The following is a 26,869-nucleotide window of genomic DNA, read 5'->3' as shown; positions in this document are numbered from 1 at the left end:
AGCAACCACTCTTAGCAATCATGCTGGTCTTCACATCAACCATTTAACAATCACTCAATCTATCGATTTAACAATCTGTAAAAAACATATAAACTCTGTGTACCAGTTTAGTGCTGAATGTCGCGAATATGAGTAAATATTTCCTGGGCCTGTTTCATAAAGAGTGTTGTGGGTCTCCCTCCATGAGGGGCTTCAGTCCCAAGGGTCTCTCTGAATCGAGCAGTTCTTCCAAATAGCCCAATAAGTGCTGCTCCTCCCTCCCATCTCCATTAAGAGGTTAGAACAGTCAATAGGTTCGGCTGAGCACGAGGGACTGGTCCATTGATTTCACTACAAGTCAAAGAAGGAGAATAGAGAGGGAGGAAGGGTCCTTTAGTGGAGAGGGGTCACCATATCCTGTAAGCTTAGTGCAAGACGGACTCTGGTCGTGCGCAGACATCATGCAAGGTATACCACAAAGCTAATTCTCAAGGAGAAAGGGTGCTCTGGAGCAAGCATGTAACTCTGAAGGACCAGTGTACCAATGTTAGTGGTCAGACACATATGCCACTTTTTCCTTTGGAATCCTAAATACCGCAGTTGGACTTAAAGCCAGGCTTCTTCATCAGCCTATACAGACTTCACTGACTGAGCTGTACGATTGTGGATGTGTTCACACAAATACAGACACAAGTTATGTTTTGTTCATTCATTTTTTTATAAAATGGATATATAGAGCATTTCATTTTGACATCAACAAATCTCTCCATTGACACAGCCACAGCAAAATAAGCCACAGAATCACACTGTAACTTCACTCAGAGGCACAAAACAGGAAGAAGGTACCGTTACTTCATGTTATACATCTGCCATTTCTGTAAATGTTAGATCACCTTTACAGACAATCTTCACGTCATTGAATATTGCAACAATGAAAGGGGTTTAGGTGGTTAGAGACAGAGGGTTAAGGGGGCAATATAGGTGTCCAGCCACTGGCAGAACACACATCAATCAAACCAACAGGGTTTAGAGAGAGAGAAAAAACTGAACAATAGCACACCCTCCAAAACGACCACTGGAAACTGTACAGAACAACGGATGCGCAGACACCAACAGGAGTGGAACCATAGAGATATGGAGAAGGACATCATCCATGTCACAGGAATGGCCCAGGGTATCATTCTCTTCTGGTGAGCAGTCCCCTCACAAACTCCCTGCATTATCAGCATGTCAAGAGCTGTGTGGAGGACTCTAACTAAATAGGTTTTATATTTTTACAAGTACTTGTGTTTGTTCTTTTCTATATTTGATATCACAAAAAACACCGCTTGAAACGTAAAAGAAACGCTCTAGTTACATATGCTAGTGTTTTACATTTTTCAATGGTTGACAACAACTGTTACCATGGATTTATTGCTTTGTACACTGAGTATGGTTAGCGCCACATGGAGAGGCCTACAGAGGCCATGCAATGTCCAGCAATTCCCTTAGTATATAGCCCTCCTGTTCAAACCCAGCTTGACACGTTACCTTTGGTTAATTGTGCAAAGAAATTGACACATTAGTAACAGTTTGAGAGACAAAATACATTTTGTGAAAGAAATAAAAAGTTAAAACATTTAGTCTACGGCTTTGTTCCATGCATAAATACATTTCCATAAATACATTGTGAAGTGCTGACTTTAGGTCTCCACAGACAGACAGTGAAAAGCAGGTTTAGGTCCCTGACACGCTACTGAAACCAATGGTGTATATAAACCCTGGATTGCTGATGCTATGTATTGGCCAATGAGAGGCTTTGAAGCCATCGGTCAGCCATATTGGCACTCTCCAGTAGGAGCAATCCTCCATTGGAATGAATGGATTTCTACAGTATTTTAATTAAATGTTTATAGGCCAAAATGTAATGTATTTAAATATTTTTTGTTGTTGTATTGGGGACAGTAACGTTAGAACTTTCAAAACATTATACTTTTAAGGAAAATGTTTTAATATATATATATTTTTTTAAATGTTTAGCTCACATAATATAATTTAAAATTACTCATTAAATGTTCTGTAATAGAATAAACGTGGCAAAAACAAATGTAGACAATAATAAATTAATTTCTATAGCTTCGAAAATATTTAATTACAATGTTGGGGAGTGCCAAGATGGAGGCACGGTGGCTTCTAAACAAGGCCGCTGTCAGTCATCGAGTGTATATATAAATCATTGACTGGAACCCAGTATCTCTACACTGGTCATTCCCACTCTATACACACTGGCTAAATCATGTCTTGCTGCTCTTTTGATTGTCTACCTACTCTTTAAGGAATGGTAAACGTTCAATGTGACATACATTACATAGGCAGCTATACTGTCATGTTTTTAAAAATTCTGTAATGCTCTAATGTTCTTTAACAACATTGTCTATCTGGATCACTATCCCAGTCTAAAAATGTTTCCTTTTCATTAGCAAAACATATCTCCTGCTGACGGACTGTCTGTACAGTAGATATACTGATTGGCTACTTCTGGATCGGCTGGCTGGTCTTTCTCTGCATTGCACAGGCCCTTGATAGTGCCGGGCAGCATTTCTTTATATTGTCCATGTTATATTTCTTTAGTCACCTCAGACAAACATTTACCTTTAAACAACAACAAATCTCATTGAAATGACTTGAATTGACCAGACAATAAAACGGACATAATGAACATAAGAATTACATAACCGAGTTATGAATGTTTGTAACCTCCAATCATAAACATTTATAGATGTAACATTGTTATAGGCATGAAATCGAGAGCTTGGGACTATAAGGTTCTATCTGCAAAAAGATGATTCTTAGATAATGTAATGTCTGCTTCCAACTCACACTCTCAAACACATAGATCCCCCTCACTCTCCAGATCCCAATCACCTGAATTCTGATCACCTGTTCACACACCTGTATGTCGTTATCTCACACTATTTAGTTCAGTTCTTTGCACCCCATCATTGTGAGGTATTGTTTGTTTTGTGACACACTTCTATTGGGAGCGCTGGTTTTCCCATAATGTAATCCTCCCATATATGATAGTTTTTGCCTGCCTCACGAACGATGCCTTTTGCCTATTCTCTGCCTGTACTTTAGCCTATCGGATTTCCTGTTATCAACCTTTTGCCTGATCTCCCAGACGACGTTACTAGCCTTTTCCCTGCCTGTACTGTTACCTTGTTGGACCCCCTGTGTATAACCTTCTGCCTGCCCCTGGACCCAGCTACCTGCCTCCTACTGTGGTCCTTTGCAATAAACACCTGCTGCGCCCTGCGGTTGAAACCAGCTCTCTGTCGTGTTCATTACAGATAATTGGCTTGAAAGTTCAGAACACCTCATTGGTTTGAATGGTGTCCGCTATTTTTATCTTGCATTCTTTTGAACTTAACAACTTGAATTGGGGTATATAGGTAGAGAACATTGAACAGAACAAGGCTATGTCACTAACTCCATTTTGTAAAAAATGCAGATAGAACCGTATAGTCCCAAGCTCTCAAAATGGCACAGTAAACACGCAACGCTTCGTCATTCTTTTATTTCATGCATCTTAAGACTTTTACATCAACTAGCGAAAGTGTTATGTTGTTCTTCAAAACATTATTGTATCTTTATGCCTCTGTGTTAAAGACAGTTATACAAACACATAATAAAAAAAGAAAATGATATTATGCATTGAAAGGACACTACTTTCAGTGCATTCAGAAGAGATACTGTACAACCTAAGACATACAGTCTCATTCCTGGTTAAGTCCCCTTTTTACAGTGACATGTTTCTTTTACACTGCAATGGCTGGCTCATGAGGAGTTGTAATAAGAACCAGTTAGGCATGATGATCCAGGAAGCCAGTTAAATCTTGTCTGATCGTACATAACAGGCTTCTCCAGAATGAAGAAGCTCAGATTGATGAGGTGGAAATGGTTCACACTTACACACAATTGCACTCCAAATAAATATATCTATAATTTATATGCATATTACATTTACAAATAGATCTGGCAATTTGATGTGCTACATCTCTATATTTTGTATTTTATTTGTACAATAAAATCATCTTTTGAACAAATTTTATCTTTTGAAATAATGATTTGAATTTGTGCAAACATACAACAATGGATTGTTATCTTTTTTGTTTGGTTTTTGACTCGTTTCGTCTAAACTGGTAAACAATACAAAATAAGTCTACCGTTTGATGGTCAGTGAGTCTCCTGTCTCTAGGAGTAGTCCTGGTCCTGCCTGTAGCCATACGGCCCTCCCTCTGCCTCTTCCTGGACAAACTCCTCCTTTTTATCCCAGCTGTCAGCCCAGCCCCCGTTCTGCGTAGTGGCACCGTACGTTTTGGCCGGACCGCCGCCCAGGGCACTGTAACTCTGGGTGATGTCGCCCGTCTCCTCTGCCAGCTCATCCTCATCGATGAAGCCACACTTCTCATCGCTGGTCAGCTCTGGGTCGGCCCACGGCTGCTTCTCTCCAGAGGCAAAGATGCCATAGAAGATGACTCCCCCGTAGTGAACCAGAGCAGCGATGAGGAACACCCACTGCCACTCTTCTCGAGTCTTCATGTGGACAGATGGAATATAAAGTGTCTTGTACAAAGTCAAAGAGAATTGTAGTTCTATCCGATAATGAATCTACGTTTAACCATAATGTTTTATGGACTTTCCAAGGGTAACAGAATGTCTTACCTTGTTTTTTGTCATGGCACCTACGATCAATGGGCATACCATGCCAGACAGGGTGCCCACACCGTTGGATATGCCCATAAGGATACTGGCATAGCGTGGAGCAATGTCTAAGTGATTGACGTTGAATCCTGGTGGAAAGAACGTTCAGAATGAAATCCAAGGTTTTCAGTGTGAAGTTACTCTCTATAAGACAGATCTCTAAGACAACAATTGATTAGCACTTGATTAAATAAAAACAAGTGGTTATAGTTCTTGTGGTTTAACTGATTTCACTCTAACTTAGACCTCGTTTCAATCAGACCGTATCAGACCGCGTTGGCCGACATCCGCATAGCGACTGTTGTTGGATGTGTAACTGCGGTATGAACTGACAAATAGGTGAGTGGCTGCTCTTGTGTCACAAACCACTCCCTTCCTTAGTATCCCCACTGCGTTAGAAGTTCAAAACGCCAACAGAACGTGTAGGCTAATGCATGTTTTAATGTTAATTTGGATGGGGGGAATCATAGCCTATCAGACAATAAAACATCACGCATTCGAGCGTTTGAACTTGTAACACGGCTGCATGAACTTCTAATTATAAAGTTGGATTATGAAGTCGGTTGGTTTCGTATTTTGCATCCAATGGCAGTGTCCGCGATAAACTGACGCAAGGAGCCGCTTATGGATTTGACAGCTCTAACGCAGTTCCACCTCAGACACCGTCCAAACAACCGCTATGTGGGTGTTTGCTAGCGCAGATCTGATAGGATCTAGCCCTTACGGTCTCTAGAGCTTTTGCTCATTCTTGGTAGGTAATAAAAAACACCATTATTTAATTACCTTTTTTCTTTAATGAAGACCACAAAACTACTGAAATACTACTGAAATATCAAAACTACTGAAATACCCCAAACCTAATATAAATGTAATGGAAATGAAATTGCGATGAAAATCAAAGCCCCATGCAGCCATCTTGTTGCAAAGGGAGTAGCTAGCCAGTGAATCTCCTCCCCCACACTGAGTGTCCTCTGTAGCTGCACACAGCCAGCCTGTATGGCAGCTCCTCTGGGACTTGTGCTGAATTATTAAATACTCCAGGAGAAAGCCCAAGAAAAATGAGTAGTAGTAAAACCAAGGTCTGCCTTGCGGCCACAAGCTTCAGCTGGAATAGATGTTTGAGAAATGTGAGAAATCGACCCTGTTCCCTTTGTAGCTGGATATTGCTGATTGCAAGTCCTTTTTAGACCACATCGGTGGCTGTTGAACGATAAATAGGCAAGTTGGAGTTTTCATCATGAATCTTGTTCTGGAGGCAGCTCTGCAGATTGGTCACTAGCTGGCAAGGCCACAAAGTCATAAAATATGATTTAAAATCTAATCCTAACCACACAGCTAACCCTAATGCCTAACCTTAAATTAAGACCAAAAAGCTATGTTGTGTTTTCTTGAATTTTTACAATATAGCCAATTTCGATTTTTCATGTGCCCATCTAGAGGAAATCACTCAGTTCTGCCTCCATGGCAAGATTCATGCAATAAATAGTGGCCATTCTAGACAGAATCTACAGTGTAGTTGTTAAGATTTGTTCTCTGTCTATGTAACAGTATTGCTTCTGTCCCTCTCCTCGCCCCAACCTGGGCTCGAACCAGAGACCCTCTGCACACATCAACCACAGTCACTCACGAAGCATCGTTACCCATCGTGCCACAAAAGCCACGGCACGTGCAGAGCAAGGGGAACCACTACTTCAAGGTCTCAACGTGAGTGACATCACCGATCGAAACGCTATTAACGCGCTCCACCGCTATCTAACTAGCCATTTCACATCGGTCACATCTACAAAGAGTAAGGGAGGAGTATCCTACAGGCAGCTGTGATCTATACTGGCAGACTCTCTGATGCCATGTGTTTAACAGGTACTGACCTGATATGGCAAATCCACTGAAGCCCACAGCAAGGACCAGGAAGGAAATAGCCACCCCTTTGGTGTGGGAAAATCCCACTACCAGCAGCAGTGTAGCCTCCATGCCAAACCCTGCAGAGACAGACAGTCACACACATGCTACAGTAACCCAGGGGCTATGGGCCATCACAGTTGCAATTTAATTACAGTCCCAAAAAGTCATTGTACCACGATCATACAGATAGTGTAAAAGCATTACTATTCTATCAAACACATTTGATATAATTGTACATATTGTGCTGAAGGGGCTCTCTCACCTCCACAGTTCATGATCTTCCTGACTGTAGTGGTGGACAGGATGTTCCTGCTGCGTAGGTAGTCAGCCAACTGCCCTCCAATGGGCACAATGATTGTCATCACCAAGTGGGGCAGGGCAGACACCATGCCAACCTGAGGACAAGAACAGTTGCAATCAACATCCACATAGAGGTATTAAAAAGTATTAAAGTCAGTTAGAGCCAAGCACAACATTTTCACACATCCCTCACCTAGACCTCGAATACCATACCCCAGCAACACTGTTTGGCTAGGCTGGTGACCTATACTGGCAATGCTCCACTGGTCTCACCTTGCTTAACTCAAACCCAAACACCTCCTCAAAGTAGGCCGGCTGACTGATAAGCAGTAGGTAGAAGGTCCAGCTTCTGCAGAAGTTGGCCACGATGATTGCATAGACAGGCATGGAGGTGAAGAACTTTTTCCAGGGGGTCTTAAATTTCTACAATGGAGCAAAAGGGAGGAAAATACATGAGTTACCGGTGAAAGGCTAGCAGCGACGAGAAAGAGAGAAACACATACATGCAGCCTATAGAGAGCGCCTGTCCGCACATTCTGATAGATTTATTGTATATTTTAAACCATTTAAAAGTAGGCTAAATGCTACAGCCACCACACTTCTATGCAAAATACGAATTGTTGTTCAATATTTAGTTTATCATTATATCATTGGGTTTCTATGTCCTGCCTTCATATAGGCGCTGAGTTGAAATAGGCTATGATGTTAAACTCCTATCACACAGCAATACTGTAGCTACCCATACTGTCAAATATTTTACATAAGCTACCGGTCTATTTACTGTGTTGGCACAATCTTTTAATCTTTAGCAGTAATTTATGCTGTAGCTGACAAAAGAACTGTCCGTTTCTGAAAGAGAAAACAATGGAAATGTTGTTGACCTGTCTGCAGAACGTTTGAATTCAACAATGTTTTGAATCGACTTTTCCCCCATCCTGTTTACGATGGTCTGCCCGCAAATTCTGAAACATTGTCTCGGCTGAAAAAAACATCCATTGCAGTACATCAACCTGGCCTTAGAGCCATATGGAATATACTTTACGTATTTCTGAGCATCTCCAAGACGTACTGTATCATACCTACTAATGGTCTAGTTACTTTGGACATAGGGAGGTTGGTCGGTGAGGATTGGTGGGCCAAAACAGTTCGGAACAGTTTGTGCATATATTTTGATGACATTTTGTGACTTTTTTCTTCATTGTGGACTGGCAAGGGTTTTTTTCGGCTGTTCAGGCACACAAAACATTTTCTCCAGGCAAGCCAAAGTTGGAAGCCGAAGTGCCTGTTATCATTCATCGAGAGACAACTCGTTCTCATGCGAAAAAATACTGCACCAAACATCCTAGTCAGATGCAAAACTGGACGACTATGAAAATAAATGACAATTTCTTGAGTTATTTTAGATTAACTATTTTGAGGAAGCGTATACTGGCTATGGCATCTCAAAATGGACAAACAGTACGACTGATGCTTTTTCTCGTTTTTCAAACAAGGGCTTTTTAAAGTAGTATGTGAGCACACGCGTTCAATTCACTTGGCCAAATTTGCCTAGGCACCAGCCAAATTGAAGCATGCTGATTTCTTAATCCACGACAGACTAGCAATCCAAAAATTGCATGTTCAAGTCGCGTCAGAGACAACTCTTGTATTTTAGCTAACCCTTCTCTTAACCCTTATTCTAAACTTAACCAAATTCATCTAACCAGCTACATAAATTCACGTAAACTTTGTCGTTTTAGTTCTCCTAACATTTTGTCGTTACCCTAACCGCCAACATAAATTCTCTCCATAATTCTCCTTTGTTATTATGGTGCAAGCAACCTGATCTCAGATCAAGACGTACAATACTATACCTCATTCAAGATGTATGATAAATTAAATCCAATTCGTATGCTATTGTATGACTGGGTAAGATGTATGATACTATACATCCTCTAATTCATAGAATATTGTACGAGCGCTATTCCATTCATAATGTACCTAACCCCCTGAGACCCAGCAATAATTCATCAGTTCTTGGTCCGTATCTCTAAGGCCATACAAGCCACTGTATTAAGACCTGTTGTCCCTTTGAGAGGACATTATGGGCTTTTCAATGATATCACATGTGGGGGTGTGACCTTGACAACTTTATCTTCCTGGTTCTTTAAAAAAATGGATGCCGTTCAAAATGTACACACTTTATGGTCATTTGAAAAGAAGTGTGAGTAATTATTAAAGATCATTTTTGTGAGTTTGATATTCAAATTGTTTCTAGTAAGTGGATTTCTCAGGAATAGTTAAGTGAGTTGTCAGGACTTGTAATATTTTGTTCACATTAAATAAGAGCTAAACAAGAGTTTATAAAAATGTGCTCTATAGTGGACACCCACATGCTGCAACTATGTTTTTCATCTACTTTACCCATTGACTGTAATGTCAATTTTGTAATATTTACATCCTAATGACCGGTACAGAGGACAATTTTGCACATACAATAAAATATAAATAACCATATTTTTAGACCCCAAACAAATTTTTCCGGGTCACAGGAGGCTAACGTAACGTAACATACCATACTAAATAAGAGTGTCAGCGTGTCAGAGATTGCCCTGAGACTATGTTGTGTATTACAGTCGCCAACATAGGCCTACTTCAATGTAAAAGATCAACTGTTTACCTGTCAAATTCTACTATATACTATAAACCGTGCCTCTTATCGGATTGCCTAACTTGAAATATACAGTTGAAGTTCATCTGTACAAACAATAGTACGCAGGTATAAACACCATGGGACCACGCAGCCATCATACCGCTCAGGGAGGAGACGCGTTCTGTCTCCTAGAGATGAATGTACTTTGGTGCGAAAAGTGCAAATCAATCCCAGAACAACAGCAAAGGACCTTTTGAAGATGCTGGAGGAAACAGCTACAAAAGTATCTATATCCACAGTAAAACGAGTCCTATATCGACATAACCTGAAAGGCCGCTCAGGAAGGAAGAAGCCACTGCTCCAAAACCGCCATAAAAAGCCAGACTACGGTTTGCAACTGCACATGAGGACAAAGATCGTACTTTTTGGAGAAATGTCCTCTGGCCTGATGAAACAAAAATAGAACTGTTTGGTCATAATGACCATCGTTATATTTGGAGGGAAAAGGAGGATGCTTGCAGGGCAAAGAACACCATCCCAACCGTGAAGCACGGGGGTGGCAGCATCATGTTGTGGGGGTGCTTTGCTGCAGGAGGGACTGGTGCACTTCACAAAATAGATGGCATCATTACGAAGGAAAATTATGTGGATATATTGAAGCAATAGCTCAAGACATCAGTCAGGAAGTTAAAAGCTTGGATGCAAATGGGTCTTCCAAATGGACAATGACCCCAAGCATACTTCCAAAGTTGTGGCAAGATGGCTTAAGGACAACAAAGTCAAGGTATTGGAGTGGCCATCATAAAGCCCTGACCTCATTCCCATAGAAAATTTGTAGGCAGAACTAAAAAAAAGTGTGTGCGAGCAAGGAGGCCTACAAACCGGACTCAGTTACACCAGCTCTGTCAGGAGGAATGGGCCAAAATTCACCCAACTTATTGTGGGAAGCTTGTGGAATGCTACTTGAAATGTTGGACCCAATTTAAAGGCAATGCTACCAAATTCTAATTTTGTGAATGTAAATGTATTTGGCTAAGGTGTATGTAAACTTCCGACTTCAACTGTATATAGCCTATCTATTTACTAGGCTACAAGGTCCACTTAAATGAGAGCTGTGCATTGTAATTTGTTGTATGGCTACTTCAAGAATATGAACCTGTCATGGAAAGAAAAGGTGAGGAATTTATTCTGCAATGGTTATGAAAATAAAATAAATAGGAAAAGATTCCTATGTCTATATGTTACAATAAAATGAAACACATAGATTTTTAGAGATGTGAGATGTGCATCCGCATGGTCTAAAGTTTCCGGATAGGTTAGCACATTGTCTCAAGTTATATTTGTATAAATGTCAACTTTTTTGGCGCATGCACAATTTGTGGTATATTCTGGACATACTCACATTTTATGCATGAGGCCTCAGGGGAGCAGAGATCAAAACCAGCCTGAGTAGGAAGTGGGGCATAGTATCATCTCCCAATTTAATATCATAGGAATCCATTTGAGGAGAAGTGGACTTTGAAGACTTTGAGAACTCTGGCCTAATATCACTAAGAAAACGTAATGGCCTACTAAAAAACTTTGTCAAACTTTCACACAGATTTGGATTATTTCACTGAAACAGAGAAGCAGGGCATGAGGTTAGTTGAGTGAAAGTTGTTTGAAACCCTTCAAACAACTTTTATTCAACCAACCTCAAGCCCTGTCCCTCACCTCAGCAGGGCCCATGAGCTTGGCACTCTCCCCGATGCTCTCCTCTATGTAGACTCGTTCCTCCTGGGTGATGGTAGGGTGCACAGCAGGACTTTCATACGACACAAGGATCCAGAACATATACCAGAAGATCCCAAAGCACCCTGCACAATGATATTGGGATTATTACACAGGAGAAATAAAATATGGGTGGTAGATTATGTATATCTTCTAGTCATTATGGAACCATGCAGCAAAGCTACAGACACCCTATTGTAAATGTGTTTTAATTGTGTCATTGTTGTATGTGAACTTCGATCGGCCTGTACAATAACATTACATTCTTAAAAGGCAGCCGGATCTTTTAGAAATCCCCTATAGACTAAACCCTCAGACAGAAAGGCCAAATTCATCTAGTCCAGGGTGAGATGGAAAATTATTGGAGAACAGACACACCAAAACATTGGGAAGAAATCAATGGTCTGGAGGTCTGAAAGCATCAGCAACCAGCTTTAAAATGTCCTGAAGAGGATGTACTCTACTCAACATATTTTCAATATTTTCAAATAGGTTGTTTGGTTAGAATGTGATGATGATTAAAAAAAATGTAAAAAACAAATTTGGAAGCTATATAAAAAGATAGAAAGAAAGTGGAAAACTCTATATATGCTCCCAACATATGAGTGGGTTAACCTAACCAACATTTCGGCACGCAGTGACTTATCAGGATGGGTATGCTCATGCTTTTACATTTGGAAGCTATAACATCGCCATGGAACTATATCTTACCATAGAGATAGAACACAGAGGACCAGCCTGAGTACTGCACCAGGATCCCTGCTAGAGGCATGGCAATGACAGCACCAGCATAGGAACCTGTAAGAAGAAATGATAGAGAGGGGGAAGACATGAAAAAGGAAATCTAAATAGACAAAGGAAGTACAACTACTGTACCTCTTGCTTCACTGCCATAGTGTGACAGATAAGATACTATTGAAAAGAGTATTTACCACAGAAGGAGGTGGTGGCCAGGCGACTCCTCTCCAGAGGGGGAGCCCACTTACTCCAGATCCCATGGCAGGCTGGGTAGGTCACTCCCTGGGTAGGTCACACACACCACAGAACCATGAGCAACTAAGAGTAGGTAACTGGTTTAAAGTACATCATACTGCTGCTATTATCATTAAATTATAATGAATAAGATGGCCAGAATATTCTGATCATCCTGCTCCTTATGGCAATAGCAATGGATTCTAGCAACACTGCTTAACATTTAGTATTTAGCATTTTATTAGGATCCCCATTAGCTACTGCTAAAGCAGCAGCTACTCTTCCTGGAGTCCTCACAAAACATCAAACATGACATAATACATGTACACAAGTACATCACAAGACAGAACTACATACATTGTAAATAAGTCTACACGCTTTCATACATTTATACCTTCATAATCATGTGATTCATAGACTACTGAATGCAGGGGAAACACACAACAATGGAAATACAATAACAAGGAGGTGCGTTGCAAATAGGCTGACACTTTTCACTAAGTTCCCATGATGTGAATATGGCAACCTTGTTCCTCTAAATTCCCCTGACGTGAATAAAGCTACCTTGTTTCTATAGTTACCACCCTTAATAATTGATATCCTGGGGTAAAGCTAAGTATAGACTTTTTTATAGTTACCACACACAATGGGTTAAAAAATCTAATACATTGTTTTAAATATACAGTACCAGTCAAAGTTTGTACACACCTACTCATTCAAAGGTTTTTCTTTATTTTTCCTATTTTCTACATTGTAGAATAGTAGTGAAGACATCAAAACTATGTAATAACACATATGCGATCATGTAGTAACAAACAAGTGTTAAACAAATCAAAATATATTTTATATTTGAGATTCTTCAATGTAGCCACCCTTTGCTTTGATGACAGCTTGGCACATTCTTCTTCACATATGCTGAGCACTTGTTGGCTGCTTTTCCTTCACTCTGTGGTAGCCATGCTGGTGAAGTGTGCCTGGAATTCTAAATAAATCACAGTGTCACCAGCAAAGCACCCCCACAACATCACACCTCCTCCTCGATGCTTCATGGTGGGAACTAAACATGCAGAGATCATCCGTTCACCTACTCTGCGTCTCACAAAGCACAGAATTTGGAACCAAAAATCATACATTTGGACGCCACCGGTCTAATGTCCATTGCTCTTGTTTCTTGGCCCAAGCAAGTCTGTTACTTGAACTCTGTGAAGCATTTATTTGGGCTGCAATTTCTGAGGCTGGTAACTCTAATGAACGTATCATCTGCAGCAAAGGTAACTCTAAGTCTTCCTTAGTGATGATAGACTGTCGTTTCTCTTTGCTTATTTGAGCTGTTCTTGCAATAATATGGACTTGGTATTTTACCAAATAGGGCTATCTTCTGTATAACACCCCTACCTTGTCACAACCCAACTGATTGGCTTAAACACATTAAGAAGGAAAGAAATTCCACAAATTCACTTTTAACAAGGCACACCTGTTAATTGAAATGCATTCCAGATGACTACCTCATGAAGCTGGTTGAGAGAATGCCAAGAGGGTGCAAAGCTCTCATCAAGGAAAAGGGTGGCTACTTTGAAGAATCTAAAATCTAAAATATATTTTGATTTGTTGAACACTTTTTTGGTTACTACATGATTCCATATGTGTTATTTCATAGTTTTGATGTTTTCACTATTATTTTATAATGTAGTAAATTGTACAAATAAAGAAAAACCCTTGAATGAGCAGGTGTGTCTTTTGACTAGTACTGTATGGTTTATTTGTCACATATACCAGATAGTTACAGTTTTACAGGGTCATCCAGTAGTACGACGCCCTTGGAGCAAATTAGGGTTAAGTGCCTGACTCAAAGGCACATTGACACCTTGTCGGCTCGGGTATTTGAACCAGCGACCAATCGATTACTGGCCCAACGCTCTAACTGATAGGCTACCTTTCCTGGGGTAACATGTAATATCTTATACTTGTAAGCCTTTTGTTAGTTACCACCAGCTATGGGTTTCATTAGGTCAAATTAAACATTTATGAACATGAAATAACCACCCACTGGGCACAGACGTCAATTCAACGTTGATTCAACCAATGTGTGCCCAGTGGGCAGGCCTTGAATCTTGAGCCTTATTACAGTCTATTGCCCTTAACGGGTTAGCTGAGATATAGTGTAACGTGTTACAGTACCACCTGTTATTGGATTCATTAGGTAAAATACAACGTTCATTTGTTATCTTAACCTTGTCTTCTAATCTTTCTTCACATGTCCTTTAAATACCTCCCCCATTTTGGCCAAACTGATTAATACATATTAAAAAAAAAGAGTTTAAAAACACAAAGTTGCACACAACCATTTTAAAGACTAAATGTAGGGAACTGTGTTATTCAAATAGTGGTTTCAAACAGATTGTCACAGAATAATGGGAGAAATTGTAAACATAAGACATACCGATAATACATTTGCCTGCACTGAGCTGACAATCACAAGAGATGATACTACTAGATATGAGCTGCCATGGTTGTAAATCAAATATGATCACAAACAAAAACCAACATACTCTCTTCATTGCCTTTTTGATGAACATTAATACGAGACGCAGTGCTCTGAGCTAACTGATGAGCCTCTCATTACACTGACAATGCTGCTGCCATTAAATGTTCATTAGCTGCTAATTGGAACAGAGTGTGCTATTTGAAAATGCAATCTGCATGGTCATGCTAGGAGGAGATTTATCCTAGCTATCCACTGGACTGATCTGAGATCACTATATATTAATCACTTTTAGGTCCTCCTATAAGCTCATGGAATGTGTACCACTCACAACTGAATTAATATTGCTCTATTTACTGAATATATCCAAAACACTGAAGCCTTTCCTTACAGAGACAAAAACAAGACATAACCAGATTAGCCTTTGTCATCTGATGGCTCATTCAAATCAAGGACCCACTGGGCACAGACGTCAATTCAACGTCTATTCCACATTGGTTCAATGTCATTTCATTGAAATGACGTGGAAACAACATTGATTCAACCAGTGTGTGCCCAGGTGGGAGCTACTGGCCCAGTCTCACCTCAGCCATCAATGATAAACACGTAGATGTGCTGTTGTGGAAACAACGTTGATTCAATCAGTGTGTGTCCAGGTGGGAGCTACTGGCCCAGTCTCACCTCAGCCATCAATGCCAAACACGTAGATGTGCTGTTGTGGAAACAACGTTGATTCAATCAGTGTGTGCCCAGGTGGGAGCTACTGGCCCAGTCTCACCTCAGCCATCAATGATAAACACGTAGATGTGCTGTTGTGGAAACAACGTTGATTCAATCAGTGTGTGCCCAGGTGGGAGCTACTGGTCCAGTCTCACCTCAGCCATCAATGCCAAACACGTAGATGTGCTGTTGTGGAAACAACGTTGATTCAACCAGTGTGTGTCCAGGTGGGAGCTACTGGCCCAGTCTCACCTCAGCCATCAATGATAAACACGTAGATGTGCTGTTGTGGAAACAACGTTGATTCAACCAGTGTGTGCCCAGGTGGGAGCTACTGGCCCAGTCTCACCTCAGCCATCAATGCCAAACACATAGATGTGCTGTTGTGGAAACAACGTTGATTCAACCAGTGTGTGCCCAGGTGGGAGCTACTGGCCCAGTCTCACCTCAGCCATCAATGATAAACACGTAGATGTGCTGTTGTGGAAACAACGTTGATTCAACCAGTGTGTGCCCAGGTGGGAGCTACTGGCCCAGTCTCACCTCAGCCATCAATGCCAAACACATAGATGTGCTGTTGTGGAAACAACGTTGATTCAACCAGTGTGTTTCCAGGTGGGAGCTACTGGCCCAGTCTCACCTCAGCCATCAATGCCAAACACGTAGATGTGCTGTTGTGGAAACAACGTTGATTCAACCAGTGTGTGTCCAGGTGGGAGCTACTGGCCCAGTCTCACCTCAGCCATCAATGATAAACACGTAGATGTGCTGTTGTGGAAACAACGTTGATTCAACCAGTGTGTGCCCAGGTGGGAGCTACTGGCCCAGTCTCACCTCAGCCATCAATGATAAACACGTAGATGTGCTGTTGTGGAAACAACGTTGATTCAACCAGTGTGTGCCCAGGTGGGAGCTACTGGCCCAGTCTCACCTCAGCCATCAATGCCAAACACGTAGATGTGCTGTTGTGGAAACAACGTTGATTCAATCAGTGTGTGCCCAGGTGGGAGCTACTGGTCCAGTCTCACCTCAGCCATCAATGATAAACACGTAGATGTGCTGTTGTTATTGAATTACACCATTCATTATCACAAGACATTCATTTGAACCCTATTTCTATCACTCACAGCCTATAGACAATTATTTTAAGATAATTATTGCATTGAAAGTAGTTAGTAATGAGTCAGGCTTGTGAGAATAAATACATATTTCCATTCTCTGCAAGATAATGGACAATAAAGTATTATTCTAAAATTCCATCTATGGTGTTCAAAATGATTCTCAATAGTTGGCTCTGGTGCCAGGATGGTGTATCGATGTAAAGTACTTAAGTAAAAATACGTTAAAGTACTACATACGTTTTTTGGGGGGAATCTTACTTTACTATTTATATTTTTGACAACTTTTACTTTTAATTCCCTACATTCATAAAGAAAATTATGTACTTTTTACTCCAATGCTTAGCAGTAGAGGAAAAAGGTCCAATTCACACACTTATCAAGAGAACGTCCCTGGTCATCCCTACTGTCTCACATCTGGTGGACTCACTAAACATACTTTTACTCAAGTAGAATTTTACTGGGTGACATTCACTTTTACTTGAGTCGTTTAATAGGTATCTTTACTTTTACTCAAGTATGACATTTGAGTACTTTTTCCACATCTGATTTGTTTAGCTGGATGTGTTTTATTATGACACTGTGAATGTAGCCTGCCCTTCAGTATCAACATGGCATCATGTTTTACTGTACAAGGCAGCCGCTGCCAACATCTTATGTTTCAATATGCCTACTGGACAGTGGATTCATGAGCTGTTGCTATATCAGCACATTGTCTTTGGGAATATGATTCTGGCTAGACTAGCATTTTCCTAACTGTGGTGTTACTACCAGAGAGCAGAGCAGATATGTTTCAGCAGGTTTATTGGTTCATTCGGATCCCTATTAGCTTTTGCCGAAGCAGCAGCTATTCTTCCTGGGGCCCACACAAAAACATAAAACATGTCAAGTAACAACCCACTGGGAACACACTGGTTGAATCAACTTTGTTTCCACTTCATTTCAATGAAATTACATTGAACCAACAAGGAATCGATGTTAAATTGCCATCTGTGCCCAGTGGGAAAACACACTGATAGAAAAGAACAGTCACACAAATTAAAAATAAAAACATATATAAACAATACAACTAAAGAATAATGTGTGTGTAGATTGTGTGTGTTGAGTGTGATAGTGTGTGTGATAGTGTGTGTGTGTGTGTGTGTGTGTGTGTGTGTGTGTGTGTGTGTGTGTGTGTGTGTGTGTGTGTGTGTGTGTGTGTGTGTGTGTGTGTGTGTCTGTGTGTGTCTGTGTGTGTGTGTGTCATTTCACCATCCCTATTGTGCCATGAGAAGTTGTTTTATCATTTTTTTAAAGGTAATTTTGCTGTTTGCTTGAGTAATTGGAGATGGAAGGGAGTTCCATACGATCACGGCTCTGTATAATACTGTGCTTTGCCGTCAATTCGTTTGGACTTGGGGACTGTGAAGAGACCCCTGGTGGCATGTCCTGTGGGGGATGTATGGGTGTCTGAGCTGTATGATATTTGATTATGCAGACAATCTGGAATTTTCATCTGTTAATCATCAGTTAATCTCTGATCAACCGTCAACCAGGAAAGACTGACATGTGCAGTTAAGGGCAAGGTGTGCTGCTCTGTTTTGAGCCAGCTCCAGCTTTACTAGGTCTTTCTTTGCTGCACTTGACCATATTACCCGACAGTAATCAAGATGAGACAAGACCAGAGCCTGTACAACTACAGTTAATTTTTGTGTGAAAAACAGAGAACATATTTTTTAGAACAGACAGAGGGGACTCTCCCACAACAAATACCCAGCTGCAGATCAATACAACAGTCTCACATTTCCCCAGGGTGCATTCTGGCTGTTGTACTGCCTCTATTCCATTGCCTCTGACATACTGTAGCCTAAACATAATCGAACTGCCACAAAGGAAAACTAGCTATTTTCGAAAACTGTGCTATTGACAGGATAGACGTACTCAATCTGAATTACAATTTGCAAATAAGAAAAAAGCTCTCCAGAAATGTGACTTTTCAATTAAAGAACTCCTTACCTCCACCAGCCCTTGCAATATCCTCACAAAGATGACCAGTCCATAATGCGTCCGTGCCGCCGAGGGGATTAACATATTGAGCGTCGAGGTAAGGAAAATGGCAAGACCAAAAACCCTAAAAGAAACATAAATATACACATTTGCATATATCGTATGTCGTAGGCCTTATACATCATTTTGATAAACAATGTGTCCAGTAGGCCTAGTGATTTATTTAAGCTGTATTTATGTCTTGGCCAATTTATTCTTCAAAGCAGGAAACAGTTAGTTTAGTTTAGGCCTAGGCCTCTCATTGACTTCATGTTTAATTAATTTATTAATCTCCGATTTTTTTAAAAACCATCCGGACTAAATTTAGCAGGGACCCATCTAACAAATCACATTCCACACTCATTTACTGGCTTACTATCGAAATGGAGTTAGTCCTATTCAATGTCATTTCTCTATCCCATTTTCTAATGGTTATAAGGCCTATATTCGGCCGGCTGTTCTTCTTCTAATCAAATGGCCAATCTTACGTCCAAATATATATATATATAAATTTCTTGCATCATTAAAATATTTAAGACTTTGATTTTTTTCATGTCAAGCATTGGCTAGTGCACCGTTAACTTCTTGATTTACGTTAGATAGCAATAAATAATTTGGAGAAATAAATGAAAGCGTGATGACAGGGAGTGCCGACAGCAGAGGGCATTGGTTTGAGCGCAGCTGAGCCAGTGGGGGCAATCCCAAATGAATAACCGGAACCATGTTTTTTTTTTGTCACGTCTTGTAAACACCCGGAGACCACGCCCCTCCCACCCGCACGCGGGGGGCAACTCTAATCGGATTGAGGCAACTCTCTGGCGTCGATTACATCTCAATGTCAATCAAGAAAACATATAGACAATAAACATGTTATACATTAAACTACATTATACAAATGTAATACATCGTATATGTTTAAATAGCCCGCTCAACAAATAATATTGTATTTACTCAACAAAACATATTATGATGCCAAATTGATTGTCTTTCTTCATATATATTCAGGGTATAAATTGCGATCACCAATTATGGACACTACTATTATGAACAGTGGACCAAAGACCCACTAAAATATATAGTAATTTCCTATTATAATATCCTATATTTAAATGCTGCTCATGCCTCATGTAAGCTAGGCCTAAACCTTATTTATAAGCCATGTTTAGTGTGCACCGTGCATATGAGCGTGAGTAAGCCTTCGGCGACGAGGACCGGGCTGGTCGCCATGGCCCCAGAATGCAGCAAGTTAGACACGGCTCCCCCCGGGGACCTCATTAACAGGTGGCAGAAAGCCCTGTGGACCGGAACGACACCGTCAAATCTCAATAGCCCTGCCAGCGTCAGCGGCTGAATCGTTCCTTCCCAAATTAATTATCCATTAATGGCCTTCTCCATTGCAGTCACAATGGTTACTATTGCCTACTGTCTGTTAAACCTTGGGTCGCAATACTGGCCTGCAAATCCTCCCTCTCATTTACAGTAAAGGTCTAATTGTCATAAAGATTTGAAACGTCCAATTAAACCCTTGTGGGATGCCTTTGTGTCTGCAACATTTCCAGACCATTAAAATGTTGATGTTGTTTAAAAATTCGTTCCTCACATAATTTATTCTGACGGGAAAAGGTGTGATAATGACAAGTTGAAAACCGATAATATATCCAGGCTTCAATAATCTACATCTACGTCATCATCCCAGTTGCTCGGATCTTACATATTGGGTACATCTCTTGATGACTAAAATAAATCGGACCTATTTTCATTTTTTTTCTTGAGGGTCGTTCATTTCATAGTGATACATTTTAGTAACCAATTGAATAATTACGAATAGATCGCATTTGAGACTGTGAGAAGGAATACAAACTTATGTAAAAAAAATAAAAATAAAAAATAATAATGAATGTAGGCCTACCTGTTAGCTGCCAGTCTCGAGCATATGTACCCTCCCGGGATCTGCGTCACTATATAGCCCCAGAAAAACGAACCATGGATCATACCGACTGTCTCTGGGTCCCAGTTGAACTTTGCTTTCTTTCCAGTGAAATAAAAACAAAGACAATAAAATAAACAATACACAATCGATGGAACATCGTAATAAATCCTCTTCACATATATAAATTCCATTGTAATTCAATACAATAATTCAATACAATAATTCACAAAACGTATAAAGACGTTAACAAAAGCCTAAGGTCACATATCATAACAGGAAATAGGGATATAGTGAGAAGCAGAAATGTGAGCTATAATCATTACCATCATATACGGTTCCACGTACACGGTGTGTAGGATACACAGGCTAAATGCTGTGTTATTATGGAATACAATAGTTTATGGTTGTGGCATACCTATAATGGCTGCACTGAAAAAGCATGGAACAAAATGAATCTAGCTATGAAACCAATACACGAAGGGAAATGTTCTGTATCTGCCTTTGCTTATTTTTTATTTTCAATATAAGGTCAGGTCAAGTGTGAGAAGATTAGGAGACCTCCAACATCTGGACTATTTTTAGGGACGACAAATTAGGGAGCAGGAGGGCGGTGACACGATGTTGACGTCAATAAAGTGTGCACCACACACACCTCTGTGATGATGATCTTCCCATCTTTGTGAATAGTGCTGTTGTTGACCATTCCCACGATGGCCACGCCCAGATTGCATCGGATGCCGAAGGAGATACAGAAGCCTAGACCGCTCATGATGGCGATGATATATCGGCGGGGCAGCCCAAAACACGTGCAGTCGCACAGGGGTGCTTTCTTCTCCTGGGCCTCAGAGGGCCTGCCGTCCTCTGTTAGTTCGATAACTTCACCAGTTCCCTGTCGCTTCTCCATCACCCTTCAAACAGCCAGATAAAAAAAGTCATCCAATTTCGTCGGAAAATCAGCCTCAAATTAATGGATTAACCTATGTTCGATATTTGAATGTTGTGAATAATAAATGCATTTTAGTGTAGCAAAAATTCAGGCCTGTAATTAAGTTCAATGATAGACCTATACAGTTCTATATGTTGTAGTCTGCAGCCTTCAAATATAGCCTGCATCAAGTTCAATAAAAATCTTTAAAATGTAAAAGTTATTGAAAATAAGGAAGGAGACTCATTTATATTTTAAAACCATCTTCTTCGGATAGCGTACTGAAACACAATTTTAGGTTATCTAGGTCTACATTAAATATCTATGCCTATTCAATCCACTGTTTTATGAGGATAGTGTATTCGCCCCAACGACTGGGGGCGCTATCTGATGAATGATAACCAACATGATTCAGAACATGATAACTAACATGATCCAGAAAATGTTTTTTTCATTAAACGAAAAGTCTACTTTAGCAAGGTAATTTAGCAACTATTAATAGAAAATAGCGCTGTATGTTAGCGGCACCAGGTTCAGTTTCATCGAATGCCCCCCAAAAAGCATCGTACATTGGAGCAAGAAGCGAATGAAGATGCGCCCACCGCATTGCAGCAACCGCTCACCTCCACCCTCATTTGCATTCACGGATTTGGCTGTTGCTAATCTCTCCAGGAAAACATTCACCCTGCGGTTTCAAATGCATTATTGGCCATATGCACAATTAATTCGTTTGCCAAAATAAGGCCAAATAAAGCTTAGGCTACAGTTACAGTATTAGGCCTATACCTAAAAAAAAAATATGTAAAATCGCCATAAGGAAAAAATGACAAGAACTATTTTATCTTATCTTAGCTAATTATGCACCCCTGTTTAGAATATACATTTGGAATATCAAAACTATTGCACATGAACTAGATTAATGTGATCATTTCGTTATGCCCAACGAAAAATACATATTTTTAACGCAACAACATGCAGCTGTTATTTCATACAAGCTAAGTTTAAAATGGGACTTGGAATCCAAATAGGCCTATCGAAGGAAGCAACAATACATCGAAAAAAATCCAAAACAAAACTAAATAGGTTCATTTAGAGGCTTCAACAATACATTGATTGACATTAGGCTGCAACTACAAGCATCAGAATAGATGTCAAATGTTATTTGTCACATACACATGGTTAGCAGATGTTAATGCGAGTGTAGCGAAATGCTTCTGCTTCTAGTTCCGACAATGCAGTAATATCTAACAAGTCATCTAACAATTACCCAACAACTACATAATTCACACAAATCTAAAGGGGTTAATGAGAATATGTACATGTAAGTATATGGATGAGCGATGGCCGAGCGGCATAGGCAAGGTGCAATAGACGGTTTAAAATACATTATATACATGTGATATTAGTATTGTAAGATATGTAAACATTATTAAAGTGGCATTGTTTAAAGTGACTAGTGATCCATTTATTAAAGTGTCTCAATGTAGGCAGCAGCCTCTCTGAGTTAGTGATTGCTGTTGAGCAGTCTGATGGCCTTGAGATAGAAGCTGTTTTTCAGTCTCTCGGTCCCAGCTTTGATGCATGAAGCCCTTGCCACTTAGCAAGACAAATCAGTTCGACGTTTAGGCTACTAGCAATAAATCGATACCCATCCCGTAAATAATGAAAGAGATAACCTCCTGTAGTTGTTGGTTTCAGTAAAATATTTTTAAATATTACAGGGACCCGGTCACAAGCCAATTGCAAACGAAGATAACACTCCGTGGATGTGTATTTAATCGCATACATAGTAGGCTAGTTCACGGCAAATGCTTTTCGCAGCTATCTGTTTAATGCATTAAGGTATTGTTGACTTTTTCCACATGCATCAAGGTCCTTCCTGCGCTTTCACGAGGTTATGCATAATTTTCCCACTACGTATATTAGAGGCGTGACCATGACTGCAAGCTGTTTGAGATAAAAGTAACACACTTCTCGGCATAGGATAGGAACGTACAGTAAGTCTACTCCCATTACACCACCATATTACACCACCATATTGTAGGCGTATCACTTGAAAATACAGAAATCATAACCAGCCCTATGTTTAAACATGGGCTAGCCTGCATATTAAACATAATTTCAACACCTACTTGTACATCTGTCCCAGGGTCTTCGCCCCAAATTCCTTTATCCCCTCTTTGGCTCTCATCTTGACGGACTCCATATCCAAATTTGATGTTTTTCTAAAAAATGTCTACTGTTTAAGCTTCATGTTACGGTGCAATGTGACCGAACAAACCGGTGGAGCAAGCGATGTATCTGATTATTTGATAAGAAAAGCAGACAAGATCTGTAGCCTATCACGCGTCGTTCGCTGTAAAAACGCCTACATGTGAGAGAAATCAGATGAGCTCTGATTCCCCATATAAACTAATCGTTCACCTCACGTACAAGTGCCATCGCAATGAAAATCAACAGATAATTCCTAAAGCGAACGAAAGAGAAAAACGTTAGAAGCGTCTACGGTGAAAACCATATAATCTAAAACAAGAAACAACCAGTAAAAGCGGGAACTAGCGGTGTGTGGAGTTGCTTCTATAAACCACAGAGCTGGGTTTGCGCGTCTCAGTGGAGAGCGCCAGCTTTTCTGACGTCGCGAGAACCTCTGGCTGTTCAGCACCAAGGTCAGCGACAGCCTCGTGCACACTATCTGCGCTTGGTGCACGCCGCATCCACATAACTGATCACCAGAGTAATACTCAATATAGCCTACTGTCCAGAAAGCTATTGTTGTTACACTGTAATCGACTGTTTTAGGGAGTGGTTCAGGCTGGAATAAGAAAGGATGGTTAGATGGTTTGTTTGCATTTGGAAATCATAACCTTACAAAGTGTGAGGGCTATGCGTGGTGACATACAAACGCAAGTTATTTTCAGTTTTACAACCTTTCCCAATATTTGTTTTTATATTAGGCATGAAGTCTACATGGAGCCTACATAAAATACTGTCTTATCTTCCGGAGGGCGGTGCTATGGAAACCAGATGAGGGCTGGATTCCCCTCCTATGAGCTCTCGTGAAAACAGGAATCCATCAATAATTTAGGCATCCCCCCAACACATACACTTTTACCCACTTCTCTCTCTTGCTTGCTCCACACACACACACACACACACACACACACACACACACACACACACACACACACACACACACACACACACACACACACACACACACACACACACACCTGTAACTATAGCATCAAAGGGTAGATCAAAGTTATTTTGCGGTTCCACCACAGTTCATTCTGAAATATTAAAATGTAAGAGCCGAACACCTTTGAGAGACACATGGAAATTCTTAAAGAAACTGGCAGCTACCTAACGCTAATAGAGTATAAATGGATTGGGGAACTGACGCCATCTGGCGGGCACTTAGTAATAATTCCTGTCAGGTTTTGCATTAGGCCAGTGAGACATCCTCGAAGTACACTACATTTTACATGCAGTACTGGATGGGATGAAAACGTGATAATATATATATATTTTTTAAAACCATGATATTTGATTTGAAGTATTTCTGATATGAATAGGCTGCTATTTTCATGCCTGTATCCTCCAAGATACCCTAGACCCACTTAGATTTGCATCCCACCCCAACAGATTCACAGATGACACAATCTCCACATTGCCCTTCCCCCCTGGACAAAAGGAACACCTATGTGAGAATGCTGTTCATTGACTACAGCTCAGCATTCAACCCCATAGTGCCCACAAAGCTCATCACAAAGCTCATCACTAAGCTAAGGACCCTGGGACTAAACACCTCCCTCTGCAACTGGATCCTTGACTTCCTGACGGGCTGCCCCCAGGTGGTAAGGGTAGGCAACAACATGTCTGCCACGCTGATCCTCAACACTGGGGCCCCACAGGGGTGTGTGCTTAGTCCACTCCTGTACTCCCTGATCATCCAGACTGTGTGGCCAAACACGACTCCAACACCATCATTAAGTTTGCTATACATGTTCTATACATGTTGTTAGTTATACAGTAATTGTAGTGCACACATTTAAAATCCTGAAATATTTTATTTAAAAGGACATTATCAGAATGTTGTTAATAAGTTCTATAGCCTTTCATGCAAAACAATCAAGACACAACATATTTAGACAACACAGACTATGATTTTAAAACATATGAGTTGTGAAACATCATAGGAATAGAACAATAGAAAGTTATTGTTTTTGAAGTACATCCCAAAAAGTAAACATAGACATTTAAGGCATTGATCTACTGGTCATGTACTGTGGCTTCCACCCTGTATGCAAAAAGGACATGAGGAGTCAAGAGTCTCCCAAGGGATTGTGTCTGTATGGCTGAGAGTGGTGTTAGTCAAGCACTGGAATATTGACAAGCCTGAGATAGTGATGTCGTACGTGACTTTGAAGTTGAAGTTATACCAAGTCAAATCATCCAATGGCATAGTTTCCACCATCACCATGAGAGGCTATTAACATTTACAAAACAGATTAGTTCAAAACAGATGAACCTAGAAAAAGCCTACAAATAAAATCTGATCAATATATTACATAATTAACTGCATTATAAGACCTAATCCTACATTGAGCAAACTATACAAATAATAAACAATCTAAATAAGTGATTTGTTTACTGAAACTAATATGGCAACTACTGTACATACCCCAACATTTTTCATGTGTATACAGGCTGTGATAAAATAGTGTGAACTGATTGCTGTAAAGGGGACATTATGCAGGTTAAATGATGCATGTTTCCTTCCATTGAATGTCTATGGGACAGGAGATTGTGATGCATACTCTGAGTCTATATACTGTATAGCTAACACCTCTGTTTGCACAACTCACTTTACAGTAACTTGAAATCGATTCAATAAGCTACAGTTCCTTTTGAAGTTGAATTTCATAACAATTGCTTTGCAACATGTAATCTAAAGTCAACTTTCCTTTTATTATGAGAACATCCAGACATGTTGGAATGATTGACATTAAACAGTAATAATGTAGTGGGGTTTTCTGTCTGAAAGACTCATTGGCTAAATAAAACCTGTCCCATATAAGTGCTCTGCGCTAAATCAAAATTAAAAAGAGAAGGCCTCCCATTGTGCTACTGAGTACAAATATAGAGTATGACTGAAAAGCAGATAGGAATGATCAACTTAACTTAAGTGAGTAATGACTAACAGGGCTGAGGAATCTGATTTTCCTGCTTACAATGAGTTTGATAAGTGTCAAAATAAAGAGCAGATAGATACATGTGCAAGTAACACAGGCAAACACACATTCGGGTCCCACACCAGAAGAAATCACACATGCAAGTTGCATATCTCGCCATAAATCTAAACAAGGAA

The 26,869-nt window shown here is 40.3% G+C and overlaps 1 protein-coding gene across 1 annotated transcript; it reads right to left on the bottom strand.

Annotated features, from left to right (window-relative positions):
- Window positions 1-691: 691 nt before the first annotated feature.
- Window positions 692-24,082, bottom strand: LOC115113698 (vesicular glutamate transporter 2.1-like). The gene is made up of 12 exons (XM_029641636.2): window positions 23,631-24,082; window positions 21,226-21,481; window positions 20,553-20,671; window positions 18,614-18,728; window positions 12,259-12,346; window positions 12,038-12,124; window positions 11,270-11,412; window positions 7,198-7,347; window positions 6,887-7,019; window positions 6,591-6,701; window positions 4,684-4,811; window positions 692-4,554 (listed from the first exon to the last, which is right to left on the bottom strand). The coding sequence occupies exons 1-12, from the start codon at window positions 23,702-23,704 to the stop codon at window positions 4,213-4,215; spliced, it is 1,746 nt and encodes a 581-aa protein (XP_029497496.1). The 5' UTR covers window positions 23,705-24,082; the 3' UTR covers window positions 692-4,212.
- Window positions 24,083-26,869: the final 2,787 nt, after the last annotated feature.

The sequence above is a fragment of the Oncorhynchus nerka genome, linkage group LG28 (genome assembly GCF_034236695.1).
Source record: "Oncorhynchus nerka isolate Pitt River linkage group LG28, Oner_Uvic_2.0, whole genome shotgun sequence".
Classification (NCBI taxonomy): Eukaryota; Metazoa; Chordata; class Actinopteri; order Salmoniformes; family Salmonidae; genus Oncorhynchus; species Oncorhynchus nerka.
The sequence above is the reverse complement of the archived record's forward strand: the minus strand, read 5'-3'. Positions and strand labels throughout refer to the sequence as shown.